This window comes from Dermacentor variabilis, chromosome 4 (genome assembly GCF_050947875.1).
Source record: "Dermacentor variabilis isolate Ectoservices chromosome 4, ASM5094787v1, whole genome shotgun sequence".
NCBI classification, from domain to species: Eukaryota; Metazoa; Arthropoda; class Arachnida; order Ixodida; family Ixodidae; genus Dermacentor; species Dermacentor variabilis.
The window spans coordinates 207,171,400-207,199,367 of record NC_134571.1 but is presented as its reverse complement, the minus strand read 5'-3'; the positions used below and the strand labels follow the sequence as shown (position 1 = coordinate 207,199,367).

General features: G+C 47.5%; 1 protein-coding gene across 2 annotated transcripts in view; it reads left to right on the top strand.

The window, feature by feature from the left end:
- smo (smoothened, frizzled class receptor) overlaps nt 1–27,968 on the top strand; it is a 164,465-nt gene that overhangs the window by 13,579 nt on the left and 122,918 nt on the right. Inside the window, exon 5 of one of the 2 annotated variants that reach the window (XM_075690864.1) lies at nt 25,925–26,142. In XM_075690864.1, coding sequence (XP_075546979.1) covers nt 25,925–26,142 — 218 coding nt within the window. Of the gene's footprint in view, nt 1–25,919; nt 26,143–27,968 lie in introns of both variants that reach the window. The other variant, XM_075690863.1, reaches the window with a different exon arrangement.

Below are 27,968 nucleotides of genomic sequence, written 5' to 3'. Positions count from 1 at the left end.
CGATCATGAAGGCTAGAACCAGTGACCACGCTGATCAACGGAAACGGCGCGCCTTGTACACCAGGGCGAACCCGCGCATGTGTGAAACCAACATGGTAGCAGCCGCTTACATACCGAATTCTTGGAGCACGTCACTACTCGCGATAAAATATATGGCGCTTCGATGGAGGAGTTTCTGAGTACAGAAACTCCTCCATCGTTCTGCATAGACTCTTGTTCTGCCTCGTTCTGCATAGAATCTCCAACAGAGTGATCGTTGTCACGACACAGACAGAGGCGACGACAGCAACGGCAGTGACAACGAGATTGACAGTGGCCCATCTTTGGCACCGACCCCAACATTCACGCAAAGTGCACTGTTGTCGATAGAGCCGGTCACTTATTTCATGCACGCTACATTATAGCTGCTAGTGTTTGTGCCGCCGCTGGACGCGATGCACATCGCGGGTGTGAACCTGAAACTTATGCAAAAGCAAGTGTAGACTTCTGACTATTTCAGCACGCCTAACACTTGACATGCTGTTTAGAGGTACAGTGAAACCTCGTTAAACCGTAGTTGGCCGGAGCTCGGGAAAGGTACGTACTAAACGGTAGTACTGCTTAACCGAATAGCATGAGATCGCCCACTTACCTGTCGAAAACGAAACTCAGAGAGAGTGCGATGAAAGGGGAAAAAATATGTAGTATTTATTCACTTCGCGCGACAAAAGCATTATTTTCGTTTGATGCCGCGGCGGCCTAGCACGCCGACGACAGCGGCCTCAAACTTACTGAAGCTGCGTGCCAGCTTTTCAGCCAGCCCCCTCTTCTCGGCAAACACTCGCATGGCAGATTCCTCGTTGGCGTTACGTATTCACCGTGCACGTGCGCAGTAGTGCTGCAGAAGTCCCGGGGGCGCCCTTTTCATTACGGGTGCCGGAGTTTGGAATAATTTTCATTTGGAATAGAGTTACGTTATCGCGCCCCTATTGTCGCGGCGTTTGCATTCATGAGGCTGACGCAACGCGCAGCTTATGCCACTGTCGGGCCTGAATCGCCCGTGCTATCGCTTTCCGTGTCGCCCTCGTCACTGTCGCTAGTCGACACTTCGGCAACAACAGAGGCAACGATGGCGAAAAGTCGAACCTCGTAGCCGACATATCTTCGCGGTCGCAGCAGCGCTGTCGAGCAACTTCTTCGCATTCCAAATGCCACACACTGTAGTCAACAGCAGATCCCTGTTGCGTGTCAGCGCCGACTTCTTCGTGCCACGTTCGATAGCACGGACGATGTCTAATTTTTCTTCCATGCTGAGCACCCAGCGTCTTTTTTATCCAAGCTTCGGAACGACGCGAGTCCTCGCTTGCACGACGCCATAACGCTCTCTGGCACCGCGTCGAAATGATGTTGATGTTGATGTGGCTTCACGCGCAAACGCACAGGGCGCTTGGAGGCCGTTGTTCCGATCTCTGAGGCGTGTTGTTCTGCCGGGCCGCCCGATGGAGACGGCGCAGCGCCGTGTTTGCGCGACGAAAAATTCAAACGCTACGTTTTAACCGATGCGTACGCAGTAAGCTGGTACGGTTTATGCGGATACGAAACACATTATGTTCAATGGCCGCTGAGTCGGGGATTTGACTTTACTACTTTTAAAACGAAACTACTGTTTAAGCGGGTACGTTTTAACGAGGTTTTACTGTATAAATAAACATTTCATTTTTCGCATCCTACTTTCTACAATGCCAATTATCCATTGTAAGGGGCAAATTTGGTTTCGGAGCTTCGAAGGTATGTACAGCAGCTTCTCTCTTTTTTTTTTTTTATGGCAGTCCAGATATAGCAATGATCGGTTATAACAATTGGATTTTTCTTTCTTCTTGATATCGTTATAAGTGGACTGCACTGTATTCTAACTGACACTGTGGTTCTGTCAAAGTTATGTGTATTCCAATGGGTGAAAACGCCCCGTAGTTTGAATGCGCAACCATTTGCGACAGTTAATCCCAACATACTGTGCTCCGACAATGCTCTTATCAGTGTGCCAAATCACGCAGCGGTGCCTACAGCCAGCATTCCACTGACCCTGCCATAGAGGAAGAGCTTAGGAGAGAATCCTGAATGATGTATGCAAAAAAAATAATAATAATAATAAAGAAGGCATGGCAGAAATTTGGGCGCAGGCATGTGCGGGTGCGCATCACCGATTACTTCTGTTAGTGACAGGTTAGTGACTTCTGTTAGTGTCGCAGCACCGCCAAGTACCCCGTAGAGTCAATGTTAAAGAACATCTGAAATTTCAGACATAAAAACCTTCGCCATCCGACTTTTCAGACTTTTTACCATGACCGCAGGCCTGAAGCAGCATTGATCGAAGCCACCACCACCATTTTGATTATCGCTCCGCCTCGAGCCGACGCTCTCGCATGCAGATCCATTGGCAGTTGTAGGCATACCGCGGCAACGCTAGGCCTAGCTATTTCAACGTTCGCAACCAAGCTTCTTATTGTTCGGTGGCGTGTTTCTCATTAAAACATTTTGCCGCTGTTAGCAATCGTGCCAACTCCATCTTTGTAATCTTCGCCAATGGCTTCGGAGTGCTGAAGGCATGGCACGTTGCATGATGCTGGTTCCCAAAAGTCAACTTCGCCCCAATAGACAACAACGGCACCGCGGAGTGGCGCTGCTGTGTCGGTGTGAGAGCGCCGCATGCGGGGTAAAATTTCAACCAGCGGGTATATATCTCTTGAATCTCTTCTTCCCACCACCTTGGTTGCCTGCTGCAGTGCACGTGTTTGCGTACGTTTTGTACCGCGCGCGTGTGTCTCCGTAGACGTTTCATTTGAACGACGTGCACAATGTACTTGTTTTGATCTGCCTTTAAGGGGGGACACGGGTTGTGGCAACCAAAAATCGCGAAAAGCTCGATATCTTTTGATTGCGTTTTTGGAGTGTACAGCTATTATTGCATCTACATTGTTAATTTCATACTGATAACATCAGTATTTTAGCAGCAGTGACGCCTTATACGACATGTACTAGCTGAATTTCAGGCAGAACTTGCGCTAAAACGGCACATTTCCTAAAATGCGCGCATGCTCTTCCACGTGTGCTAGCATGGACATCTTGGTCTCATCTGAAAGAGGCGACTTTTCCTTTCAAATTCCCGCCAAAATGGGCCCCATTAGGCCATTGGCCACTTAAAATATGCGCGGCAAGAAAAGGTACTAGAACGCCATCCTATTCGTCACTCGGTGCACGTGACTTGAGCTTGCCTCCCGATTGGTGGAACTGCATGGCCATCGTCTGCTCCGCGCTTGGAGCGGCGCATTGAGGTGCGCCATCTTGCCCCAGTGTCAACGCGATGTCTGAAACGGAGCGCAAATTTCGAACGCGGCACAAGTTCGGTGCGAAAAAAGTGCGGCGGACGCTCATTGAAAACTTCAAAAAACGCTGCTCAACACTGCAAAACGCCCAGGACGCCACAACCTCAGCATCCGATGCCGAAATTGTCGATGCAGCAACGACAAGCCTAACGACCGCATCCGCTGCTGTGGATACTGAGACAAGTCCGTCTGCCGCAGACCCTTCGACCAGCGCTCGCGTACGGCAAAATACAATCTACCGGCAACACTCCGAGCTGGAGGAGGAGGAAGCGAAAGCCAAAGCAAAGCTATCGGAGTTGTCTTCTGCTCCAGCGACGGAGAGGAAATGCGAGTTCGTGGGTGACAGTACTGACGATGCACTTCGCCCGCCTGATGGGGCTACGTTTACGATTGTGGATTTGAGTGCCGTGAACACTTTATTAACGTTTGCGAACTGCAACATCTGCAATGGTGCTTTAGAAATCGTCCGAGACGAGTGGGAATACGGACTCGCTGTGAAGCTGCGTTTTATGTGCGCGAACTGTGGAGAGATTGCGTCAGTGTGGAGCTCACCGCGCGTTCACAGTGCTGAACGAATGAAACCCTTTGCTGTGAACGTTTTGGCTACGCGTGCCATGCAGGCAACGGGGAACCGACAGACTACGTTCAATGACATTTTCTCGTTGATAGGCATCAGCGTCGGGCTCTTCACACGAAAACGTGGCAGAGCTACGTGAAGACGAAGTTGACGCCAGCCGCCGATCGCACGGCGCATAATCTGACGAGCGACTGCGCGCGGTCAATTCGTGAACTTTACGCAGAACTGAACGTAGGCCATACTGGGAACATAGCGGTGTCGTACGACGGGTCATGGATGACCTGCGGTCATACGTCCCATATTGGCATCGGCGCTGTGATCGAGTTGTTCAGCGGACTTGTGCTCAACTTTGTGGTATTGAGCAATTTCTGTGCTGGGTGCGAGTCGGGGCCTAAGGAGAGTGACCCTTCCTATGGAGCCTGGAAGAATGGCCACAAGTGTCAGAAGAACACTAATAAGAAAGCTGGGGAGATGGAGGTGGAAGCTGCCCTCATCCTTTTCAGGCGATCATTGGAGCGGCACAATCTGCGGTATTCAACGGTGCTTTGTGACGGGGACAGCAGCAGTTATCTCTCTTTACAAGATGATGAAATGTGTGGGTATATCCAGATTGAAAAAGAGGACTCCGTGAATCATGTGCAAAAGCGCATGGGGACGGCTTTGCGCAACTTGGTGGCAAAACACAGAGGCCCTGGACATGAGAGTCTTGGTGGAAAGGGCCGCTTGACAGCAGACTTGATCTCCAAGTTAACCTCATACTATGGATGGGCTCTGAAGACCCACAAAGGAGACGTAGATGCCACTCAAAATGCAGTGATGGCCACATATCATCACATCACATCAAATGATGATGTGGCTAATCACACTCTTTGTCCATCAGGCCCAAACTCCTGGTGCAAGCAAAATGCTGCAGCGGCCAAGGGTGAGCCGGTTCCAAAACATCCTCCAAAGCTTCCTCCTCGTGTTTGTCAGGCTTTACGTCCCATATATGAACGTCTTTCAGACAAGAAACTGCTGCAACGTTGCCAGCGTGGTAAAACGCAAAATAACAATGAAAGCCTGCATTCGACGATCTGGGCACTGGCGCCAAAAGACAGGCATGCTTCTTTATTCATGGTGGAGGCTGCTGTGGCAGAGGCAGTATTAAAGTTCAATGCAGGCAATGCAAGGGCCTCAAAGGACATAATGAAGGAACTATGTCTAAATCCAAGCGAGCAAAGTCGCACCCACATGGCCAAGAAAGATAGGCGTCGAATGGCAGCATCAGCCAAGAAGCGCAAAGCACCAGAAGATTTGCGCCAGTCCCTCAAAAAGCGGTACACAGGGGCTGGGAGTCAGCAGGACTACATGCCTGGTGCCAACTGAGCTGTTCCAGCTGTAAATTTGTAAATAAAATAGGGTTTTGCACGTTTTCTCACTTTTCTCAAAACATGTTTTTGGGTCACTTCACTAGACTGTCGGAATGATATCTCATGACCTAGAACAGCTAGAGCACTAATTCTTTCTTTAGCAGAAAGCCTAATCTGCATATTACAAAGTGCTGAGAGCAGAATTTTAAATTTGTGCACATGTATATTTCCATTTTATTAATTTTCTTTTGGTGTGGTAGCCTTAGGTCAAGGAAAGAATTTTGATCACCTGCAGAATGGCTAATTAGAATCTCATTTGAAAACTTTTTGCAGCATTGCAGTTATTGCACATTATAGTATCTAGCTATGCAATAATATTCACTTTCTGCTGAGCAGTTTTTTTCCTATTGTCTCCGGAAACAATAGAGTGGCAGCACTGTCAATCTCCTGAACTAATGGACCTACAAGAAAAATTATTGCATATTTGAAATCAGCACAAAAAACTAAATAAGCTTGTTTATTTTCATCAGATTTTTCCATAAGATGCAGGAAATAATCTCCACAACCCATGTCCCCACTTAAGGGGGTACACGGGTCTTGGAGACGAAAAAAAGTCTCTAAAAAGCCGATTTTTCAGTTTTGTTATTTTCGCATTCTAGATGTCGTCACGCGCTTGTCAACAAAGAATTAACGCGAAATAACACATCTTTGGGCAAAAGAACACCTTATTTATCATGCGAGACGCTCATTTTCGTCTGCAAAGCACAACAAAAATGCCCCATCTTGTGTCGCTCACAGTTTCAAAACCAATCAACTGAGTGCCGCCATTTTGGTCTCGCTCGAAAACGCGTCCTTCCCGCTCCCTTTCCCGCCGAAAATTAGCATTCAAGGTTGCTTCAGGAGGGAACAACCAGGCAAGAACAAGACGCAATCCCACCATCCTGTTGGTCCACGACTATCATGTGGCTAAATAATGCCTTCTGATTGGAGCACGGGAACGCCGCGCATTGGCGACGCCATTTTGCCTGAACTATCGCTCATTGTGGACATGATCAGTCGAGATGCCAAACCATGCACGGAAATTCCGTACAGTGCATAAATTCGGGAACCGTAGAAGAAAGCGTGCGGTGCAGCGAAAAGATGCATCGGAACTACCAGTGACGTCTGACACAGTGTCGGACCGGCGGATTTGCAGGCGCCGCGGAACAGCGGTGCGACCGAGGAGTTGGGTGCAACACAACGGGAAGAGGTGATCGTGACGGCTGTCACCGGAGCGGTCCCGAAAGCGGCTGATGGCATTGGCGCTCTGCCTGTGCTACGGAAAGCGTCGGTGCCACATGCGATGTCGACAGTGGACCATGACCATACAGCGGATACCCTGGTAATAGATTGCAAGGCAGCGGTCGTCACGGGCGCGCGTGCTATGGAGATGCGCACTTGGCCAGACCGCGCGAGGATCAACATGGCGTATCTAACGGCGGCGGAGCGAGATTAGATCGAGCAACAAGCGCAGGAAAAAACTGTGGAACTCCCCTCAGTTTCAGCGACGGAGCGCAAGGTGAAGTGCACCAACAAGTGAGCCCCGTCTGGAAAGTGCGTCGACAACAACGTACACCATCGTCGACCTTGACATGGGAAACTGTTCACTGAAAGTTGCTGGTTGCTGAGTGTGCCGCGGAGCAGTGACTATCGAGTGGGACTCATGGGAGTACAGCCTTGCCGTGAAGCTGAAAGTTCTGTGCAGCAACTGCAGCGAAATTGGCACAAAATGGAGCTTTCAACGAGTTGGTGGCATTGGAAACTGCAATTCTTTCGAGATTAATCTTCTCACGGCGCGTGCCATACAGAGCATCGGAAACGGGCAGACGGTGCTTAACAATATTTTTGCCGCTATGGGAGTTTCGCAGAGATGTGTTCACAACAAGACCTATCAGCACTGTCTAACAACAAAAAATTGTGTTCCAAAGTTGCTAATTCAAATTTTGAAAACTTTGGCTAATATGTAGATAGAAATACGAAAGTTTACATGTGCACTCTTCAAACATTCAAAAACATACCTAGTTAATTTTAGGTCTCTCAGTACAATAAATTTCTTGCAAGTCACATCCCAAATTTATGATAATAAAGATTGCATAATGTTTATTGCAAACCGATTACATATTTGCAATCAGCTCACTAAACTGAATATAAGCTGAAAGTTTGAGATCTCCAGAGTTAATAACAATTAGCACCAGGTCCCCCCTTAAGATCTGTGCGCATATCATATTGACCGCAAATAAAGACGGGTACAGCGGAAGAGAACACATAAACAACACGGGCGCCCATGTTGTTTATGTGTTCTCTTCTATTGTCCCCATCTTTATTTGCGGTCAATATTGTCGCGTGTACCCTGCTGGAGTATACAAGCTGAATTAAGATACAGGCGGTTGCACTTTACGAAAATGCAAGCGGCGACGCGCGATGCCGAGACGAACCTCGTTCTCCTCTTCTTCAGTCTCTTGCTGCGCCACACCATGTGGCACTACCCCCTCTTCAAAAAAAAAAAAAAGAAGAAGAAGGAAAGCATACATAGGCTTGACCTGAGAGCACCGGGATGGTCTAGGACTAACACATAGGCTATCGTCACAATCACAGTGGTGAGCGATATAGTCACAAGGAACTGATGGACGAGCAACCACAAAACTAACCGAAGTGGCTGAAAACGTCGAATATTAGGAGCTGTAGTACGGTTTCAGCCGCACAACGTGCACAATCTCAGATTGCGGTTGTCGACGTCGGGGAGGCTGACTTCCGTCAGGAAGGACTTCGTAGTTCACGTCACTAATTTGCTGCAACACTCTCTAAGGTTCTCGGATAGTCCTTCTTGGCGCACAGGAGTCCAGACCAAAACATGATCACCAAGTTGGAACTCGACATGTCGATGGCGGAGATTGTAACGGTGCGCATCGATGCTCTGTTGTTGCTTTATGTGCACTCCGGCAAGCTGACGGGCTTCTTCCGCGTGTTGCACAAAAAGTTCGGCATCTTGGGCGAGGTCGAGATGATCGATGTTGTTGCACGGCAGCATTGCTTCTAACATAGTCTGCACTTCACGGCCGTAAATGAGGCAAAACGGCGTGAAGCATGTTGTTTCTTGCGTAGCAGTATTATAGGCAAACGTTACGTAGGGAGTATCTCGTCCCACGTCTTGTGTTGTACGTCTATGTACATAGACAGCATGTCAGTCATTGTTTTGTTCAGTCGTTCGGTCAAGCCGTTTGTCTGCGGATGATAGGCAGTTGTCCTTCGATGGGTCATGCAGCTGAGTTTAAAGACATCTTCAATGAGCTGTGCTGTAAAGGCTTTCCCTCGGTCTGTGATGACGTGCGATGGGGTGCCATGCCGTAGGACGATGCTCTGTATGAAAAACTGGGCAACCTCTGAAGCTGTGCCTCGAGGCAGCGCCTTTGTCTCAGCATATCGCGTTAAATAGTCCGTGGCGACGATTATCCACCTGTTGCCAGAAGATGACAGTGGAAACGGGCCCAGAAGATCCATGCCGACCTGGTCGAAAGGTTTGCCAAGTGGGTCAATCGGATTCAGCAATCCCGCAGGCTTCACAGCTGGCGACTTTCGGCGCTGGCATTCACGGCAGGCTTGGACGTACTGCTTAACACACTCGGCAAGTCTCGGCCAGTAGTAGGATTTGTGCACTCTATCACGCGTTCGCGTAAAACCCAAATGGCCAGACAGAGGCTCGGCATGACAGGCGAACAAAACTTCGGCACGGAGGTCTGCTGGAACGACCAAAAGGTAGGTCTTGTTGGTAACAGTGGAGTTCTTCTTGTATAAGACGCCATGTCGTAAACAAAAATACAACAATCCTTGAGCGATATGTGGGGTATTGATGGGTTTCGTCCTTCCAGATGTTCGAATATAGGCCATAGTGCGTTGTCTGCGCGCTGCCGTGTGGACAAATTAGTAACGCTTACGGCCCCAAGGAAAGCGCCGTTGTCCTCAATGTCGTGGTCAGTAGTGTCGATAGGGGCGCGCAATAGTGCGTCAGCGTCTTCGTGTATGCGACCTGACTTGTACACGATGGTCACGTCGTACTCCTGCAAACGTAGACTCCACCGGGCCAATTGTCCAGAAGGGTCCCGGAGATTTGCAAGCCAGCATAACGAGTGATGATCAGTTACAACTTTGAATGGGCGGCCGTAAAGGTAAGGTCGAAATTTGGCCAGCGCCCATATGACGGCAAGACACTCTTTCTCCGTGGTGGTGTAGTTGGTCTCTGCACGTGATAGTGTGCGACTTGCATAGGCAATCACTCTTTCAATACCTTCCTGCCGTTGTACAAGCACCGCACCAAGACCAACGTTACTGGCGTCTGTATGAATTTCCGTGTACGCCTCCTCGTCAAAATGGGCCGAAACTGGGGCTGACACCAGACGCTGTCGAAGCTCGGTAAAGCAGTCTCTTGCTCTGAGGACCAGACGAATGACACATCGTCCCTCGTGAGGCAAGTCAGCGGCTCTGCCATCTTCGAAAAATTTTCGATGAAACGTCGGTAATATGCGCAAAGGCCCAGGAAGCGTCGGACACCTTTCTTGTCAGTCGGTGTTGGAAATGAGGCTACAGCGGCAGTTTTCGCGGGATCGGGGCTAACGCCTTCCGCGCTGACCACGTGTCCGAGAAACATCAGCTCCTTGTAGCCAAAATGACACTTCTGAGGCTTAAGGGTGAGGTTAGCCGATCGGATGTCTTCGAGAACTCACCGCACTCGTTTCAGGTGGTCGTCAAATGTCGCCAAAAAAACAACCACGTCGTCAAGGTAGACGAGGCAGCTTTGCCACTTTAGACCAGCGAGAACGGTGTCCATCATTCTCTGGAAAGTTGCTGGTGCCGAACACAGACCGAAAGGAAGTACTCTGAATTCGTAAAGTCCATCTGGAGTGACGAAAGCAGTTTTTTTGCAGTCTCGTTGATCAACCTCAATTTGCCAGTAACCGCTCTTTAGATCGAGAGACGAAAAATACTTAGCTCGCCGCAACCTGTCTAAAGAGTCATCGATACATGGTAGTGGGTACACGTCCTTCTTGGTAACGTCGTTGAGGCGTCGATAATCAACACAGAAACGAAGCGTTCCGTCTTTTTTCTTGACTAGAACGACCGGGGAGGACCACGGACTGTGTGAAGGCTGAATGACACCATCATCTAGCATCTCCTTGACTTGGGTTTGAATTGCCTCATGTTCTTTCGGCGAGACACGATAAGGCTATTGTTTGATGGGACGTGCGTCGGTGGATGTCGTTATTCGGTGCTTCTGGATTGGCATTTGGCCCACCTTAGTAGCTCGAGCAAAGCACGCACAGAATTCGTTCAAGAGTTCCTGCAGTGCGCTCTTTTGGTCGTCCGTAGGCTCGGAGTTTATATCGATGTCTCTGAGCGAACCGTGGTCTGTGTCCACCTCAGAAGCAAAGCACTCGACGATGTCCGTTGATGGTTCGGCGTAGGCAATGGCAGTGCCACGAAAATGTGCCGATGCTCAAAGGTAAAGTTGGTAACGAGGACCGTTGTCTGACTTTCACGAAGTTCCACAAGGCTTTGCGCTACACAAATACCTTGTGCCAGCAACATAGAAATGTTGCCTTCAACAATGGCTTCACCATCTTGTAGCTCGTCGGACTTGACCGGAACCATAACATTCGCACGCAGCGGTATCGTGATGCTCTCGTCTGAAATGTGAAGTGCGGATCTGTGTCCAACGGCGTCGGTGTGTGTTGCCCTTTGTGTCGAGAAAGTGATGCAGCGCTCGCGGAGGTCAATAATGGTGCCATATTCCCAGAGAAAATCCATCCCAAGGATTAAATCGCGGAAACACTCGCGTAGAACCAGACAAGTGGCGAGAAAAGCAGCACCGCGAATTTCTACTCCGGCCGTGCATAGGCCAAGCGGTGTGATGACGTGGCCACCTGCCGTACGAACTGGTGCCCCATTCCAGGGCAACGTAACTTTTTTCAGAACGCTCGCCAGTTTTCCGCTAAGAATAGAGTAATCGGCGCCGGTATCTACAAGTGCACTCACTTTTTTGCCGTCGATCAACACAGGTATGTCCAGTGAAATCTTGTTCGCGGAAACTATCCTGCGGTCGGCACGATAGGAGGTCTTGAGCGCGTCGAGTATCAGCGGCCCCGCCTCGGAAGGTTGCTGACGTCAGTTTTCCCGGTGTGGACTTGGTGATCGCCCTTGCGTCGTCCTCGAGGTGGTATCGCGAGCAGAGAAATATCGCCGTGGTGAGGGTGAGCGTGACTGCCGCTGCGATGGGCCCGGTGTGCGCTGCTGTTCGAGGAATTCTGCGATGTCGGGTGGCCTTTGGTCGAACCAAGGTCGAGGTGAATCGATAGAAAAACCCCGCAGTCCGAGTCGTCGGTAGGGGCACTCCCGATACACATGACCAGCTTCACTGCAGTGGTAGCACAGCGGTCGTCGATCGGGTGCTCGCCAAACCTCTGATTTCCTCGCAGGTGTTCGGCAATCGTCGAGGTATGGTAGCGAAGTTGTCGGAGCAGCTTGCGCCGATTGCAACGCGACTGGCGGTGCCACATAAGTAGGTGCGAAAGTTTGGACGGGGCTCAGTATTGTTTCTGCGTACGTCTTTCGCCGGGATTCGCTTGGCAGAGGTGGTGCTTCACTGCTGGAAAGAGATGCCTGCAGTGCCTGCTGTACTTTGTTGCGTACGATGCTGGCGAGGGAGCTGACTGGAGGTGGTGACGTACCGTGGTGCTTCTGCAGCTCGTCGCGAACCACTGAGCGAATCAGCTCGCAAAGCAAGGCGACGTCGCACCCTAAGCCTACCGGCGTATCCGGAGTGCTGGCGGCGTTTACTTGTCGGTTGTACAAGTTCGACCGTTGCTGAAGGATCTTCTCCATCGCGGTGGCTTCTGTGAGCAACTCCGCAACATTCTTGGGCGTATTCCGAACAAGACCGCCAAAGAGCTGCTCCTTTACACCTCTCATCAGATAATGCACCTTCTTTTCTTCTGACATGCTCAGATCGGCACGCTAAAAGAGACGCGTCATGTCCTCCACGTACACCGGGACGCTCTCGTTAGACTTTTGAACGCGTGACTGAAGAGACCGCTCCGCTTTTTCACGGCGATCGGGGCTGGAGTAAGTCTCCAGTAGCTTGCGCTGGAACTCAGGCCAGGATGACAGGGCACTTTCGCGGTTCATAAACCATGTGCGAGCACCATCCTGGAGGCTGAAGTAGACGTTCCGAAATTTGGCGTTGTTGTCCCACTCGTCAAACGCAGCCACACGCTCGAACTCCGCCAGCCAATCTTCCACGTCTTCAAATGTGTCGCCTTGAAAAGCCATCGGCACTTGGGGGTTCAGCAGCGTTAGGTAAGTCGGTGTCACCTGCTCCGTAGAAGTCGCAGTGGTTGCAGTCATCACTTTTTCCTGGAGCTTTCCAAATTCTGGGGCGAGGCCTCGGATGCGCCGGCTTGTGCGGTGAACTGGAGTCAACTCCAACTGTGGGGCGAGGTTCTTGCTGTCCATTGGGGTCTCCTGCATAAGTTGAGCATACCCAGCAAGCTCCACCAAATTGTCACGTGTACCCTGCTGGAGTATAGAAGCTGAATCAAGATACAGGCGGTTGCACTTTACGAAAACGCAAGCGGCGACGCGCGATGCCGAGATAAACCTCGTTCTCCTCTTCTTCAGTCTCTTGCTGCACCACACCATGTGGCAATATAGTATGCAGTAAACACCAAATAAGCCAAACTGAAGTTCTTCTGAAGATTTGTGCGGTTGACAACTATTTTCGTGGCTGCAGTGTGGCTAAAGGGCAGCGTTTGCTTAGCCAGGTAGGTGACCCAGAGCAATTAATTGGAAATGACATCGTATGTGTCGCCGGAAAAATCGTCAGCACAAAGGGTGCATGTTGGCTAAAGTCATTTGTGCAGTTTTCCTCAAAATGTCTGCTACAAATTGTCTCTGTTGGCGACCACGGACTTCCATTGTCACTGTGCCGAAATATACAAAATATGTCACCGCATAGCACAAATACAACATGCATACACAACTTTAACTAGTACATCCCCTGAAATATAAAATAGAGGCAGCAGCGTAAATAGTCTAGTAATTCTTTAACAGTGGTCAAGAGATGGAAGTTGAAAACATTAGCAATCATTTCTGCTTCAGCAATGCCGGCGCGACCAAGACGCGGGTGTGTATCCTCCAGCAACTCGATCGATTGGTGCAGTGCTGATGCAGGAATGAACTCCAGTCATGTTCAATGCATCATGGACATACAGGCACGTGTGAACTCCAACCACTGCTAGCGCATGCAGCAGACGTTTCCATTCTTGAGCAGTGCACACACCAACGCAATAGAGAAAGAAGACAGCACAAGTGCTGGTTCAACAACTGAAAGTTCTTATTTGAAAAAGGAGTTTATATACACAGTAATCGTGAAATACATGTGGGTTACATGTAAAAATCATCATATACTCACGAGCAATCATTGAACGAGATCGCTTCGTTTGCCAGTTGTTTACTTTGTTCGGCGCACCGCAGATCTCTCTTGTCTGCCTTTTTCATACCATTTTCTTGGGGATTGGTAGAATTTCACTGGTGGTATCAACATTTTCGCGTTTACATTGCTGTTGTGGAAGTTAACAACACAATATTAATTTGCAGTCTTCCGATGAGACGCCATCGTAAACAAGAGACGTTTCGCACGCAGCGTGAGCTAAGCGCTAGCACGACCTTGGAGAGAAGCGACAGAAACCTACACCCATGGGAGGTGAAATATTCCTCCAGGGGAGAAACGAGTGCTGGCGTCTAGGACGAAACTTGACATGAGGACGTCTGTACATCAGTTTTGTGCAGGGAAGCATACCAAAAGTTTAAAGGGGCAATTGTCAAGGGGCATGGTATGTTTCCTTTAATTATACACACCTACGCCCGCTGTCTCCTGTGACAGTACGAGCTTCAATACGCCTAATAACTGGTGGTAATTTTAATTTTAATTAACTGGCCTTAATAAGCGGCTGCAATGATTGACCAGAGTATAGAGGCATGGCAGATGCACACTGCTGCTGACATCCTGAAGGCACGGCAGAGTGCTGGATTTGTGTTTGTAGCCCCCCCCCCCTCCTCATTTGCTCAATATCATTGCTTCTATCTGTTTTCACTAGGTAGGGTTTAATGTACATGTTTTACTTTAATAAATCAAGCAGGAAGGTGTCATAAATGTTTGGTTACTTGGGTTACTTTTGAAAATTGTGGACTCCCTATTGCAAACTGAACGTACTCGTGATTTCTATCACTAATTAAATATCTATAGGCAGCATTACCAAAATTTGCATGCGCTAGACGGTTTCAGTATCAGGGTAATCTGATTCAATATTCAGCTTAAGAGGCTGCTTAGGACATGCAGTGCAGCGCTCGTGTTGGTATAACCATTCTGTGTTCCATTGTGGTTTTGAAGTGCGCTGCCATATTTCCCTTACACCACCAAAATTGTCCCTTTGGGCCATGTGACTGGCGCAAACCACGGCAGAGCCAGTATGCGCACTTGACATGCAACACGTATCTCCCCCCCCCCCCCCCCAAAGATATACAAAAAATACAGAGAGATTGCTAAAGAGCAGCAAAATAAACTATTTAACAAATGCACTACAAGAAAAAAAAAAGAACATGGCCAGGGCAACAAAACTCAATTATAAATTAAGTGCCGGTTGCCCTTCTCAATTCCTGCTTCTCTTTTTTGAAGTTGAAGTTTATTCAAAATAGAAAAAGTACACAGGAAGTGTTGTACAGGACATCTGAATCCGTAGCTCAAGGCTAGTTGGGATCCATGCTAGTTATAATTCACAATCTTAACGGGAATACGACAAAGTATAAAAAAAATCATATATATATATATACATATTCATTTATAAACACAAGGCAGGGTACGTGTAATAGCTACAAAAACCTACAGAAAGGAATTTGTATTTAGTAAATTATACACTGCAAGTGAAAAAGGAAAACAGATATGTACACCAGCGAGATGAAAACCCTATGCAGGTAATAGTTGTTGTGAGTGATAATGGGATTTCACTGATATTGAAAAACATTTTGCTTCTTTTACTTCCAATGGTAAGCTGTTCCATAGGAGTGCTCCAGTTTTGTTTAACCTTCGCCTTCCATATACATTATGCATTTTTGGCAAGAGAAACTTTCCCTTAAGTGCGCTGCATGCATTGCTTCTGAAATGTAAAAAATTTGATAAACTCAAAGGACATTTAGTGGTTATACTATTATGACTATGCAATATAGTTTTAAAGTTCAGTAATAAATTAAAAGGTAGTATATTTAAACTTTGAAACAGCAGCATTGATTTAGCATTGTAATCCGAAAAAGTCATAAATCGCAAGGCCTTTTTTTTGAAGAAGTACAATATGCTCTACATATGAAAGGTACGTGTTACCCCAAGATGCAATACAATAGGATAGATGGCTATAGAATATGATAAAGTAAATTGCGCTCAGAGTGGCAGTGTCGAAGTAATAACGGCATTTGTACAACATAAAACAAGCCTTGCTCAACTTTTTACACAGCAATGCAATGTGAGGCTTCCAATGAAGATGCTCATCTAGTGTGACACCCAAGTATTGAATTGAACTCACCCACTCAAGTATATTACGGTTTAGAGAAATCGAAGGACAGTCTCTTAGTGGTGCTTTCCACGAAGAAGTAAAGAGAATATATTTACTTTTCTTGGTATTCAGAGTTAGATTATTGGGCGCGAACCACTGGTTAACACTGCGAAGTTCATTATTAGCCACTTGAAATGTTTTGTCCAAGGAGTCAAGCGCACAAAGTAGAATGGTGTCGTCTGCATGCATCACAGCAGAGAAGTTTTCTAAGGCATCAGGAAGATCGTTTACAAATAAAGAAAAGATATTGGCCCAGCACTGAGCCTTGTGGGACCCCTGTAACAATGTCAGAAACGTCTGATTTGGTATCTGCAATGACAACTAGTTGTTTTCTGTTATTGAGATAGCTGTGGAAAAATTGAAGAGTTAGACCTCGAAAACCACAGCATTTTAACTTATTTAGCAGTATGTCATGACCTACAGTGTCAAACACTTTTCGCACATTTAGACATATGCCTAGGATACTTTTGTTGTTGTTCAAGTTAGAATTTATGTAGTCAGACAAAGCTAATACTGCTGTGCTTGTCAATCTTTTAGCTCTAAAACCATGCTGGCAATAAGACAAAGTGGATTCACGTTCAAGAAATGAAGTGATTCGTCGGGAAATAAGTTTTTCAAAGACTGTGTTTAAGCAACTTAAGACAGATATAGGACGGTAGTTTTCTAATAAATTATGGTCCCCATTTTTGTAAATTGGAATAACCTTAGCGATCTTTAGTAAGTCTGGATAGGTAGCAGTATATAAAGACAGAGTGAATATTTTTTCTAGTGGCTTGCACAGTATATCGATACAATGCTTTAAAAAGCCCACTGTGGATATTTCATCGTGACCCGTAGAATGCTTGAATGGCATGCCGTTAACTAGGGACACTATCTCCTCCGCTGTAATGTCCACAAAACCAAATGAGTTTGTGGTCCTTTCCGGGTAGGTAATAGACAAAAGAAGAGGTACATTATTAGATATTGCTATACCAATCATACAGAAGTACAAGTTAAACGGCGATACTAAGGATTCCATAGACATTCCTAAGATTTTCAAGTCTGGCATTGTATATTCTGTAACCGATGGCTTAATTACCGAGTTGATAATGTGCCATGTAGCCTTTGAATTACCACAAGTGTGGACTATTAAGTTTGTGTAATACTCCTTTTACGAATACGTATAGCGCTAGTTACTATATTTCGAGCCATACTAAATTTTTGTTCATAATATTTAGTACCGCTATGTGACTTTACTTTAGTGTGCCAAAAGTCTTTATCTTTAATTAATTTTAGCAGTCCTTTCGTCATCCAAGGACTGATATGAATGCTATAATATCTTTTTTCTAAGGTGCTTGGCGATTGCACTAATGCGTCACACAACACTTTGCTGAAACTGTCAAATTGCTGATTTGCACTTTTCTGCGTAACGTTTCTGCAAAGGCACTGACGTAATACTGGATAGTTAACTCGATGAGAAATATGAGAATGGCCCTGAGAATGAGTAGATCGACGAAAAAAGATGGCAGTAGCATAGTGATCGGTTATAGCCGAATCATAAACATTACACCAGCTTGAATTGGTGTTAAAGTTGCACAATATATGATCGATCAGTGTGGATGTCAATGAAGTTATACGTGTTGGGGTTTTAATGACGTTATGGAATTCATATGATCTAACAAGATTAAAATAATCACTCTCATGTTCCTTTATAGCATCAATATTAAAGTCTCAATATATTATTATTTGTTTATTTAAATTGGTTAAATAAACTAATAAATGTTCAAAATGTTGCATAAAAGCTGATTTGTTCTTGTTAGGAGCACGATAAATTACCGCTCCAATGAAGCATTGAGAATTCACAACATGCATATCAAATTCATTCACGTATGAGTAAGAGTACTCCTTAATCCCTGAGCATGATATAGAAGACCTCACAAATAGTGCAACGCTGCCACCCCTATTTACCGTACTTCGACGAGTGGAAAAGAATGCATATCCGGGTATATGGCACAATTGTCTGAACGCAGCCATGTTTCTGAGGTAACAATAACATCAAACAGGAATGTATGCAATGGCAGAAGAGAGCAAAGATTGTCAATATTTTTGAGCAAACTACGTACATTACAATGAATTAAAGTGTAACAGGAGGAACTGTTCAGGAAATCATTAGCAGACCGAACTATGGTAGCCATGTTAATGCAAAAAACTAACACATAAGTGATAGGTCATTATCATTACGAATATTGACAACCCATGCATTCTCAGCCTTTCGGGCAAGAATTCTTCCGTTTGCAACCCAGACAAATTTCCAGTTGTTTGTCTTTTTCCTGGTGATAGCTTTCCCTAATAGTGTTTTCATTTCAGGGCAGAGGTGCTCGTTAATGTACACATTCGCTGAGCCATCGTATCCAAAATCCTGAGGGCTTATCTTTTTCTTCTTGAATCCTTTAATTATGCGTTCTCGAATAGAACAAGACATGCACTTAACTACAACATTTGGCCGGTTCTTGTCTTTACTAGGAACACAATGAATCACATCAAAGTCTGTTTCACTGATAGAAATGTCATGCTTTTGACAAACAAATGTCAATACTTCGACGAGGTTTTCATTTCGTTTTAAGGGAAGTCCCTTGATTTCCAAATTTTGTTGTTGTGTATATTGCTTCAGCTCGATTATTTCATAGCGGGTGCTTTCAAGCTTACCTTGTAGTGCATTATTTTCTTTCTTTAGCAACGCTAGTTCTTTCTTCATAGCATCAATTGTTGCCTTGAAACTTTGAAAGTGAGAGTTCAGGAAATGAAGGGATTGCCTTATCTCTTGCATCTCATCTCTCAGAGTAGATCCATGTGAGTCAACCTTGCCTGATAGATCAGTAAACAACTTTGCCAATTCCTTAATTGTAGTCAATGGCTTGTCCGTCATTATCAAAGGCAAGTTGCACTGGTCAGACAGTCAAATAACGGACTAAAAGAGCAGTTACGGAGCGATCCAGGCACTTCTGGTAGGTTATTGTGAAAAGATGCAAGTTGCTTTACCTGCACGATTTGAAAAAAACAATTACCTTATTTACTCGCATAATGATCACACTTTTTTGTAAAAAAAAATTGACGCAAATTCAGGGGTACGATATTACGCAGGTTAAATTTCCCGCGAAAATATTTTTTTTCATACCGCGTTTGCTGCGGGATGACAACAGGTCAACAAGCATGCGGCTGCCATTGTAACAGAACAGTGCGGGACAACAAAACAAATATAGCGGCCAGCGGAGCAAGTCGAACGCGCCAAACGCGCCAAACGCGATTTTTGTTCTTCTCGTGATGCATTAGTACATTACGTGCATAGAAATAGTTTCTTCCGTATCAGTAATGAATAATATTGTTAATATCGGCAAGTTTGCGACAATACCGTAGCCATGTCCACTTTGAGGGGACAGAAACAGAGATGGGTGCGCGTAGCTGCTAGTGACATAGAAACACATGGCGGGCTTGCTGCAGAAACTGCGGCATTTGTTACTATCCTAATACGGCATGTTTCTGCTAAGGGTGGGCGAATATCTTAGCTGTGTTACAAGCGTTGGCGTATGAATAGGGTACACTTCTAACGTATTAGTGTAAACATGGTCACTATAGTTGCCGCTCTTGATTTGTTCCGTGCTCACGAGTGCAGACGAGAAGAATTGAAAGGTGCCTTTTTTGTTGTTGTTGACCTAAACCATTATGAAGCCTAAAAGTAATAAAGCCAAGGCAAGTTTGGTTGTAGCTTTTTTCTTTCATGGGAATGCGGAAAGTGATGAAAGGAATGAAATTGGTCATCTGCTTAAGAATGTTTGGTGCATGCAGACTGCTTGGTATGTCTTCAAGAGTCATTCGCGTAGCATTTGACAGCATTTGACAGATGGTAAGTGTGATCATCATTAGCTAGACTTGGCACACGACATATCGCTGCGACAAGTTCGGGGTGGAATTATTATACAGGGAAAAAAAAAATCGTATTTTGACGACAAAATTCAGGGGTGCGATCATTATGCGAGTAAATATGGTAATGCTTGCTGATGCTTCCAGTTGCCTGGACCGCTCCGTACTGATGAATTTCACACTTGTTACAGCTCCTTTATAGCTGATGGGGGGGAGGGCGCACATAATTTGACAATCACAGCGCCATTCCATAACGCAGGTGCAGTCGGTAGCTACCATGGTGGCAGTCTTGAAGATGAAGGCCGATATAGTTCATATAGTTAGTCGTACTCGCTGGGGTCGCATTCCTGCCATCCCCCGAGTACTCCCGACGCAAAGGTGGCGAAACACAAAAAGCGCCCTGCAGCGACATGCCGTTTCGCGCCCCGGCTGCCTGCTTTTGGCTCGGTGATTGGGGTACGCTGACCCCTGCCCGGTCCTCACCCAAGCACAGTGCATGACCAACCGGGCGCTATGAATAGTGCGGCTCAGTGGCACGTGCCGCAGATGAGCCGAATATTTCGATCTCACCCTCCTTCATGGCGACGAGCGCTGCCCCGCGACCGCCGAACTCTGTCGTCGTCTCTGCCGTTGCGACCTCTTTGTCGTTTTGATTGACGGCCTCTTTCTCACCCCCTGCAATCTGCCAGCAGTCCGTACCTTGTACCACCGCGGTGTGCGGTAACTCACTGGCCTCCGCCGCGCCTCTCTCGGCCTGCGATGGCACAATTTGCCTGCGCGGCGGCTGGCGTTTTTCGTGGCAAGCTTCTGACTATCGTTAACCACCACACCGTCCAATTCTCTAAGCACCGGCCTTTCGTTCGCTTCGAGAGCCCTGTCACCCAAGGGCTGAGGCATGAGGGGGGATTCGGGCTGGTCACAAACCTGATCAAGGCTCACTCCCGAGGGATGAGGTTTCTCAGCAGCGGCGGTCAAGTCCGGCAGACCCTCTGAGTTGCGAGTGCTTTCAACACGGTCTTCCTTCACACGCAACAGCGTGATCTCCCTCTCCAACTCGAGGACGCCCCAGGAAGACCGTGCCCAATCGCCCTCATCGGCCTTGTGTTGTTGCAGCTCTTGCGGCAATCTGTTTCTTCCTCAGAGCGTATCTCGCACATTAACTCCCAGTGAGCTGGGCCTTCAAGGCCCATCTGCCTCCCGACGGACACAATGCGCTCTAATTCATCTATAAGCCCATCGGTCATCTCACGGCCTTCTTCCGCCTTGGCGGTATGCATCTGCTCCACCCGCTGTGCCTTGTAGTCATGGAAAGTCGCAGTCAGCAAGTCCTGTCATGCCAGTTATCAGAGGTTGGTGGTAATGTATTTGCGTTCTCCGAACCGGAGGGGATGGGGCGACGACAAACCTACCCCGCGTGCATTTACGGATGGCTTGACTGCTGACCAGCGATAAGGTCCACGCCTGATCGACCATGGACCAGAGGCATGAGACAAGAGGCGATGTAAAAACACACACTCAATTTAATGAAAGAAAATCAGGCCAGAGACATGATGAAAAAAAGAATATGCAAACTAAAAGATGTTGCAAAGCCTCGCGGAAGGCGTGCAGGTCACACACGACACCAACTCTGACGCAACGCACGACACAAAGCCCACCACGTAGGAATTTATAGCACTCACGCAAGAAAAAAAAGGTATGCGGCGCAAATGAAAAATACACGCGACAATAAACGCAGTAAACATTGCACTAAGAGAACATACAAAATAAACACGTGATGAGTACGTAAATGAAAGATGAAACGCAAAAAAAGAAGACTCTGGCGGAAAGTTCTGAGAGAAGGTTGGAACACGAGGCTTATCTGTGGCGTGCTTGCCGAGATCCCGATCTGAAGAAGCGTGGGGCTGCTAGTACCTCGCTGCTGAAGATTTTGACGGGCTTGCGCCGTCTGTCGATCTACCGGCGAAGACTTCGGCCTGGGGGTCTCGGCCTGCCGACCACATCGTCAGTTGTCTCTCGGTGCACGACCACGCTGCTCCATCTTCCAAACCACTCTGCCCGCTCACCGTGGCTAGCCCGTCCCTCATCGCGCTCTGGCGACCCATGCGACCAACCGGTCCGGCGAGTTCAGGAACAATAGGGAGCTTGCCTCCCTACCACCCTGTAAGTGGCGCTGCGGCTGCGGCGGCAATGGCGGCTATGTCGAGATGGACGTGGGCATGCACTTTGTGACAGACATAAACTGAAAATAAACGTTCATTCTTCAAGCTTGCCAGCTTTTGGCTACCTTGCCAATGTCGAGCACAGTGTCCGACTATTGATATAGCAAAAAATAAAGAATATACCAAAATAAAGAAGAATAAAGAACTAAACGAATGAAGTAGCTGCTGCTGGTGCTTTAATGCACATGTCTTTCTGCTGTCAGGCTTTGCAGAAAGAAAGCGAAAACATGAACTAACAGCCGTGCATGTCCACACCAACAATGATGCAGCAAGCTTCTAGCCGGTATAACGTTTTAAGTGGAAAGGTAGATGCAACTCAAAAGAAACCTGAAATGATGTGGGTAAGAAAACAATCTGGTAATAATACTAAAGGAGCGGGGGGGGGGGGGGGGGGGGGGAGTCGGCGCCTGTGCACTCGTAGATATCAGCAAATGGTGGAGCCGCAGTCAACAAGGAACTCGGAAGATGCGGCGGCCTCCAAGTTGGCAGCTTGCAGCCGCGTCTATGAGCTGCTGTTGGCGTGTTTGCCTGATGTCCAGCGAAGCAGGGTGGTTGACAGTGTCGACCTTTGTCCCTGAAACATTGATAGTAGTAGTATTGGCTGGTGTCATCAGGCTGCTGCGGTGAGCTGCTGCGGTGAGCTGCTGTTACGTCATGTATCTGTGAGTGGTAGTGGGGGCACATTGGTGGCCATTGATCCAGGTATCATTGAATAGCGCTGAGCTGTCGGGTGATATCACTGATTTGTTGTACAAGCTCTGTGGTATCCAGCGGTGCGGCAACAGCCTAGACGATGGGCGACAGCTGCAGCAAAGAGACCTCGATGCTGCGGTCAGCAATCTTGGCAAGTTGGTCTAGAGGTAGCGTAAGCTGAGTCTGCAGAATGACCTGGACGTGTGGTGGCATTCGTTGAAGCCACAGTGTTTGAAGGAGTATTATTGCAGGAGAGAATCGTAGAATTGTGTGTTGTCCACGAGAGCACGCATGTGGCAGAGGAACTGGGAAGGTTTGCTCAGCGAGTTCTGCGTACTGCATGAGTTGCTGCAGTTTCTGGTCTTCCGACAGTGAAAGGCAGCAGGCGAGTTCAATCTTGAGGTGCTGATGAAGCTTGGCTGCTGGCGGGTTGGCGAGGATAGCCCAGACCTTGTTGGTGTAGCAAGTGTCCAGGTGAGCGACGAAGTAATTGTAGTGCATTTGGGCTTGGGTGGCATGCGCCAGGGAGAACTGGGCCTCGACACATAAATCATAGTTCAGGTGAGTCCGCCCAAAACGGCGGGAGCTTGACAGTGACCTGCCGAGCGGAGCAGCATCCTAGGTGCCAACTGCAGGGGTTCTGATGTTTTCAACGGAGCCGGTAGGTGCGGCCAGCGTTGTGATGGTGTGGCGTGGATGCTGCTGCATGGGATCATCGAGTTGGTGCTGCTGCTCCTGAAGCTGCTGCTGTTGCTTTTGGATCACCTTCTGCTGGGTCCGGTACTTCCTCTGGAGTAGTTCAATCTGTTGTTGAAGTGCCTGCGCCGCACTGACTTAGTCATCCGGGAGTGCACAATCGATTGTGCCGCGTAGGCTGCGCCTATTTCGTCAGCCATACGAAGTCGGTGTGGTCCAGGCCAATCACGTGCAGCGCAACCGACCGCACACTTAGTACAACGATCGCCACTTGCGCCCCAATCGTGACGCAGTAAATACTCACTTGAAGCTTCACACAAAGTATTTATTTATTTGACAAAGTACTGCAGCAGTGTAGCCTGCTTCTTATTGGCAGCCGCGTGCTTAAACACGGAGTCCTCAACATAGTCTAAAATATCCACAAGCAATAAACCGGTGGCACAGAACGGCCAAAGCAGCTACAGCCTCAGTTGTAGTCGGGAGCGGAGCAACATCAGCGCTTGCAGGATCAACCTAGGCAGCGCCTTTGTTTAGTCGCTACTTCTGCTGCGATCTCCACGTCCCTCAGTCGAAGCATTCTGAAACACTGTCAGTAACGAAGTATTAAGTGGCATCTGCCAAGTCGTCTATGAGTAAGCCCAGTGAGCGCTCGCTGTCACATTTCTTTGTGGATGCAAACTGCCAGTTCTCACGAGGCACGGCAGGCGCAGAGCGCGGTTCCACGGAGCAGTCAGTGCGGCTGCTCCGTGGAACCAGGCGGCGGGTCATTGACGTTGCCGAACTAGCCAAGCCGCCTGGTATGTGCGCCGCTACGTTCAAATGGCACCCTTGGCGCGATTGATGTGTTCAGCTATAGTGCGCAGCAGCCGGGAACAGCCATCGCACCACTGCTATCTTCGAGGGTGTTGCGGGAAAGCTCACCGCCTGTCAACAGAGCGCACGTAGTCTAGGGTTGCGGAGTTCGATATATCTATTTTACGTCCTACCCCATTCGAAATAAAGAAAGATTAAAGATGCATGCCATTTTCCAGGGGATATGGAAAGTGTTCGATATATGCAATAATTCGATATATCCCGTGTTCAATATATCGAGGTTTGACTGTACTAGGAATGTTCTGGGAACCTGTGAAATTATCTTTACTGCTAAATCTTTAAAAAAAACCTCAACTTAACAAGATTCCCAATTTAGCAAAGTTTTTGCTGCAAATCCGACTTCGTTACATCAAGGTTTGACTGTATGTCTGATGTAACAGTGAGCAGCCTTGATGCCATGAACTTTTGTGTGTGTTCTATGGTAAAATAGACTGCTTACTATAGTGTTCCCATGCCGCATTATTGGTTATAACAAATAAATCTAGCTACTGTGTGTTTGTGCTGGTAGGAAGAGGAACGCGAAATCCTAGGGAAAAAAAAAAGAAAAAACGCAGGCTGTTGTGCCTTAGCTGCAGTGCATCTCACGTGCCCCTCGCCAGTCTCTCTTCCACCCCTATAAAACACGAGTATACTGCATGCAGCATGGTGATATATTGTTAAAACCGGTAATGGGTGAGGGGGTTCGACTGTACCTCATTCTGTCTAATTAAAATGTTTTGATGTCTGTTCCCTCTTTGCGTTTTTTGTGCCACTGTGTTATCATAATTATAGTTTCATGCAATAAATTGTTTTGCCACATATTATAAATGGGCTTGACTGTACCTGCAGAGTGTCAGGGTGGCAGGTAAGATTGGTTTTGTTTACTTTGTATCCAGAATGGTCTATCCCAGTTGCAGAGGGCATTTTAATGTGAGAGTTGTTGTGCAACTGATCCAGCCAGCACAATGTACAGCAGTACTAATGGCATGCTCCACTCCCTAGTGTTTTTATGTCCGTTTTGTCCTGCTCAGTTACCATTCGGATCGCAAACAATCGAGAAGGCAGGGAACTGAAAATTCCAGTCTCTTGTAGCATGGATGATCAGGCACACAACTTACCAGCAAAAGGGTCCAGAACTGGTGAAAATGAACCTGACTGTGGAATAATGTGGTTGCATGCAAGGTTTTTTGTTCCTTTGGCTCTTAGCTCCTTGATGGAAATGAAGGGAAACAACAGACCTGTAAAACAACAGAAAGAGGCATTCTTGCTTCTGTCACCGTTATACTCTTGTCACCATTGCCTCACTGGATTTGTTGCAGGTGTGGCGGGGAGAGTATGAGAGAGTATGAAGCAAAAATAGGAAAGGTTGGGGTGTGATGCAGCCAGCTGTCTCGTCCTACAGGGACGTTAAGGGGAATACTGGTAGCAGCAAAGTCACAGGAAGTAATATGTCATTTTCAGAGGCAAGGGGGAGAAGAAAAAGGTAGTGTGTGTCCTGCTTGTGCTACAAGCCATTTACAAGTGGTTGTGTCACCTTTTTCCCTGCCTCCCTTGTGTACCCTTCAATGTTTTTCGTTACCCAGCTCAGGGGAGAACCTGTCATGCGTGGCCATCTTCTTCCTCTGTTACTACTTCCTCCTGGCATCCCTCTGCTGGCTGGTTCTCCTTGCCTATGCCTGGGAGCACCGGCTGCAGCAGGGTTCTTCTCCCTCCTCCTCGCCCCTGCAGGCCAAGGCAGCCTACTTCCACCTGGTTGCCTGGAGCGTCCCCTTTGTCCTCTTCATCATCGTCATGGCCCTGGGGCTGGTGGGTGGCTCTTGCCTATTCAGGTGCAGCGATTGGTACATATGACTGGCTACTCTCGAGCTCTCTGAAGTGTGAATACCGAATAGTAGATTTCATGTAGAATGAAGAAAGAAACCTGAATATTGAATCAAACAACAAATATCATAAAGGTTTTCTCAAAATTTATTGCCTACCTATTTTGGGCAAGAAAATATGGTGCTGCACATGCTCAGTAGTCTTCCTAGAATTGCATAACAAGAATGTAGCAACTATCAGTGACTTGGATATATAGAAATCAAGATATACAGTGCAGCCTACACTCATATATTATATATATGTACACACACAACCACACACAGCGGAACCTCGTTGATACGTTCCTCGCTGCTGCATTTTCCAAGCAGCTATGTCAAGTTTTCTTGGTCCCAACCTAAATCCCATTGACTTCCACGTACAGTCGCCGACCATTTATTCGGACCTCACGGAGACAACAAAAATGTCCAATCAAGCGGGTGTCCAAAAAAACTGATTCAGAAAAAGAAAAAACTTTATTTCCACGCTCTTATTCAGGCTCGGCAGTAGGCTTGAAGAAATTGTGAATGCGCTGTTGCACGCTGTTCCGTTTACGTGCAATCAGATAAGCCTTAATCTCGGAGATTGTCGTACGGTCACTATAGGCGGCTGAAAGCACAGTCACTGCTTGTACAAGCTCCGCATGCGACGGTAGCCGCGCACATGGTGCGTCATCTTTCGGCTCTGAATCGTTGTCCGGCGGGGCAGCAGAAACCTGACGAATGATCTCGTTGAGTTCTGCACATGCCAATTCAGAACTGTCAGCATCTGTGAAACTGTAAAATGAGACGGTGTCCGGAATTGCAATGCCACCACTGCGCAGGTCTCGAAGAACATTTTCAGCATCAGTAGGGAGCACATCGGAAGCCGACAGATCCTGGGCCTCCACGGCACCTGCTTCATCGATCTCAACAAATCCAGCATGCCGAAAGCAGTTCTGTAGAGTGACAGGGGTCTCCGCCTTTGAGGTATCCGCAAGCATGTTTATTGCCGACAGAAGGCTAACAGCGTATTGCTTGCCGGCATCGATGCAGAGGACCATGCGGCTCAAGAGGCGTGCTCTGTAGAGGACCTTCAAATTTTTTATAACGCCCTGGTCCATGGGCTGAAGGACACTCGGGGTGTTGGGTGGCAGGAATTCCAAGCGAATGAACTCAAGATCATGGATGTGACCATGTGCACCGCAGTTATCTATAAAAAGCAGTACCTTCCGGTTTTGCAAATTGAATTTCCTGTTGAGTTAGCTGATGTAGTCATTAAAGAGCTGCCGCGGGGTCCACGCTTTTGTGTTGGCCTCATATTACACGGGCAGCGACTTCACTCCCCTTAAACACCTCGGGCTTTTTGATTTTCCAATCACTAAAAGCGGAAGCTTCTCTGTCCCTGACATGTTGCTGCCTACCATTATGGTAACACGCTCTTTACTATGCTTCCCACCGTGGCAGGGATCGCCAGACACAGAAAGGGTCTTATCAAGCAGCATCTTATAGAATAGAGCTATTTCATCACAGTTAAAAACATTGTCTGGCGAAAACTGGCACAACAGCGACTCCGGAGTCTCCGTGCGATAATTTGCAACAAGGGTCCATTCGACGGCACCACTTTTGCCACACATCCTCTTGAAAGTGAGGTCATACCTTTTCTTAAGTTTACGGAGCCGTCCGTCACTGAACATAAAGCCCTCAATGTTCTTCCGGAGAGCGAGCGTGTCTGCCTTCTTCTTCAGGTCTCCAAGCACAGGAATCCGCTTGGCGACCGTGGCACACAGCCACATG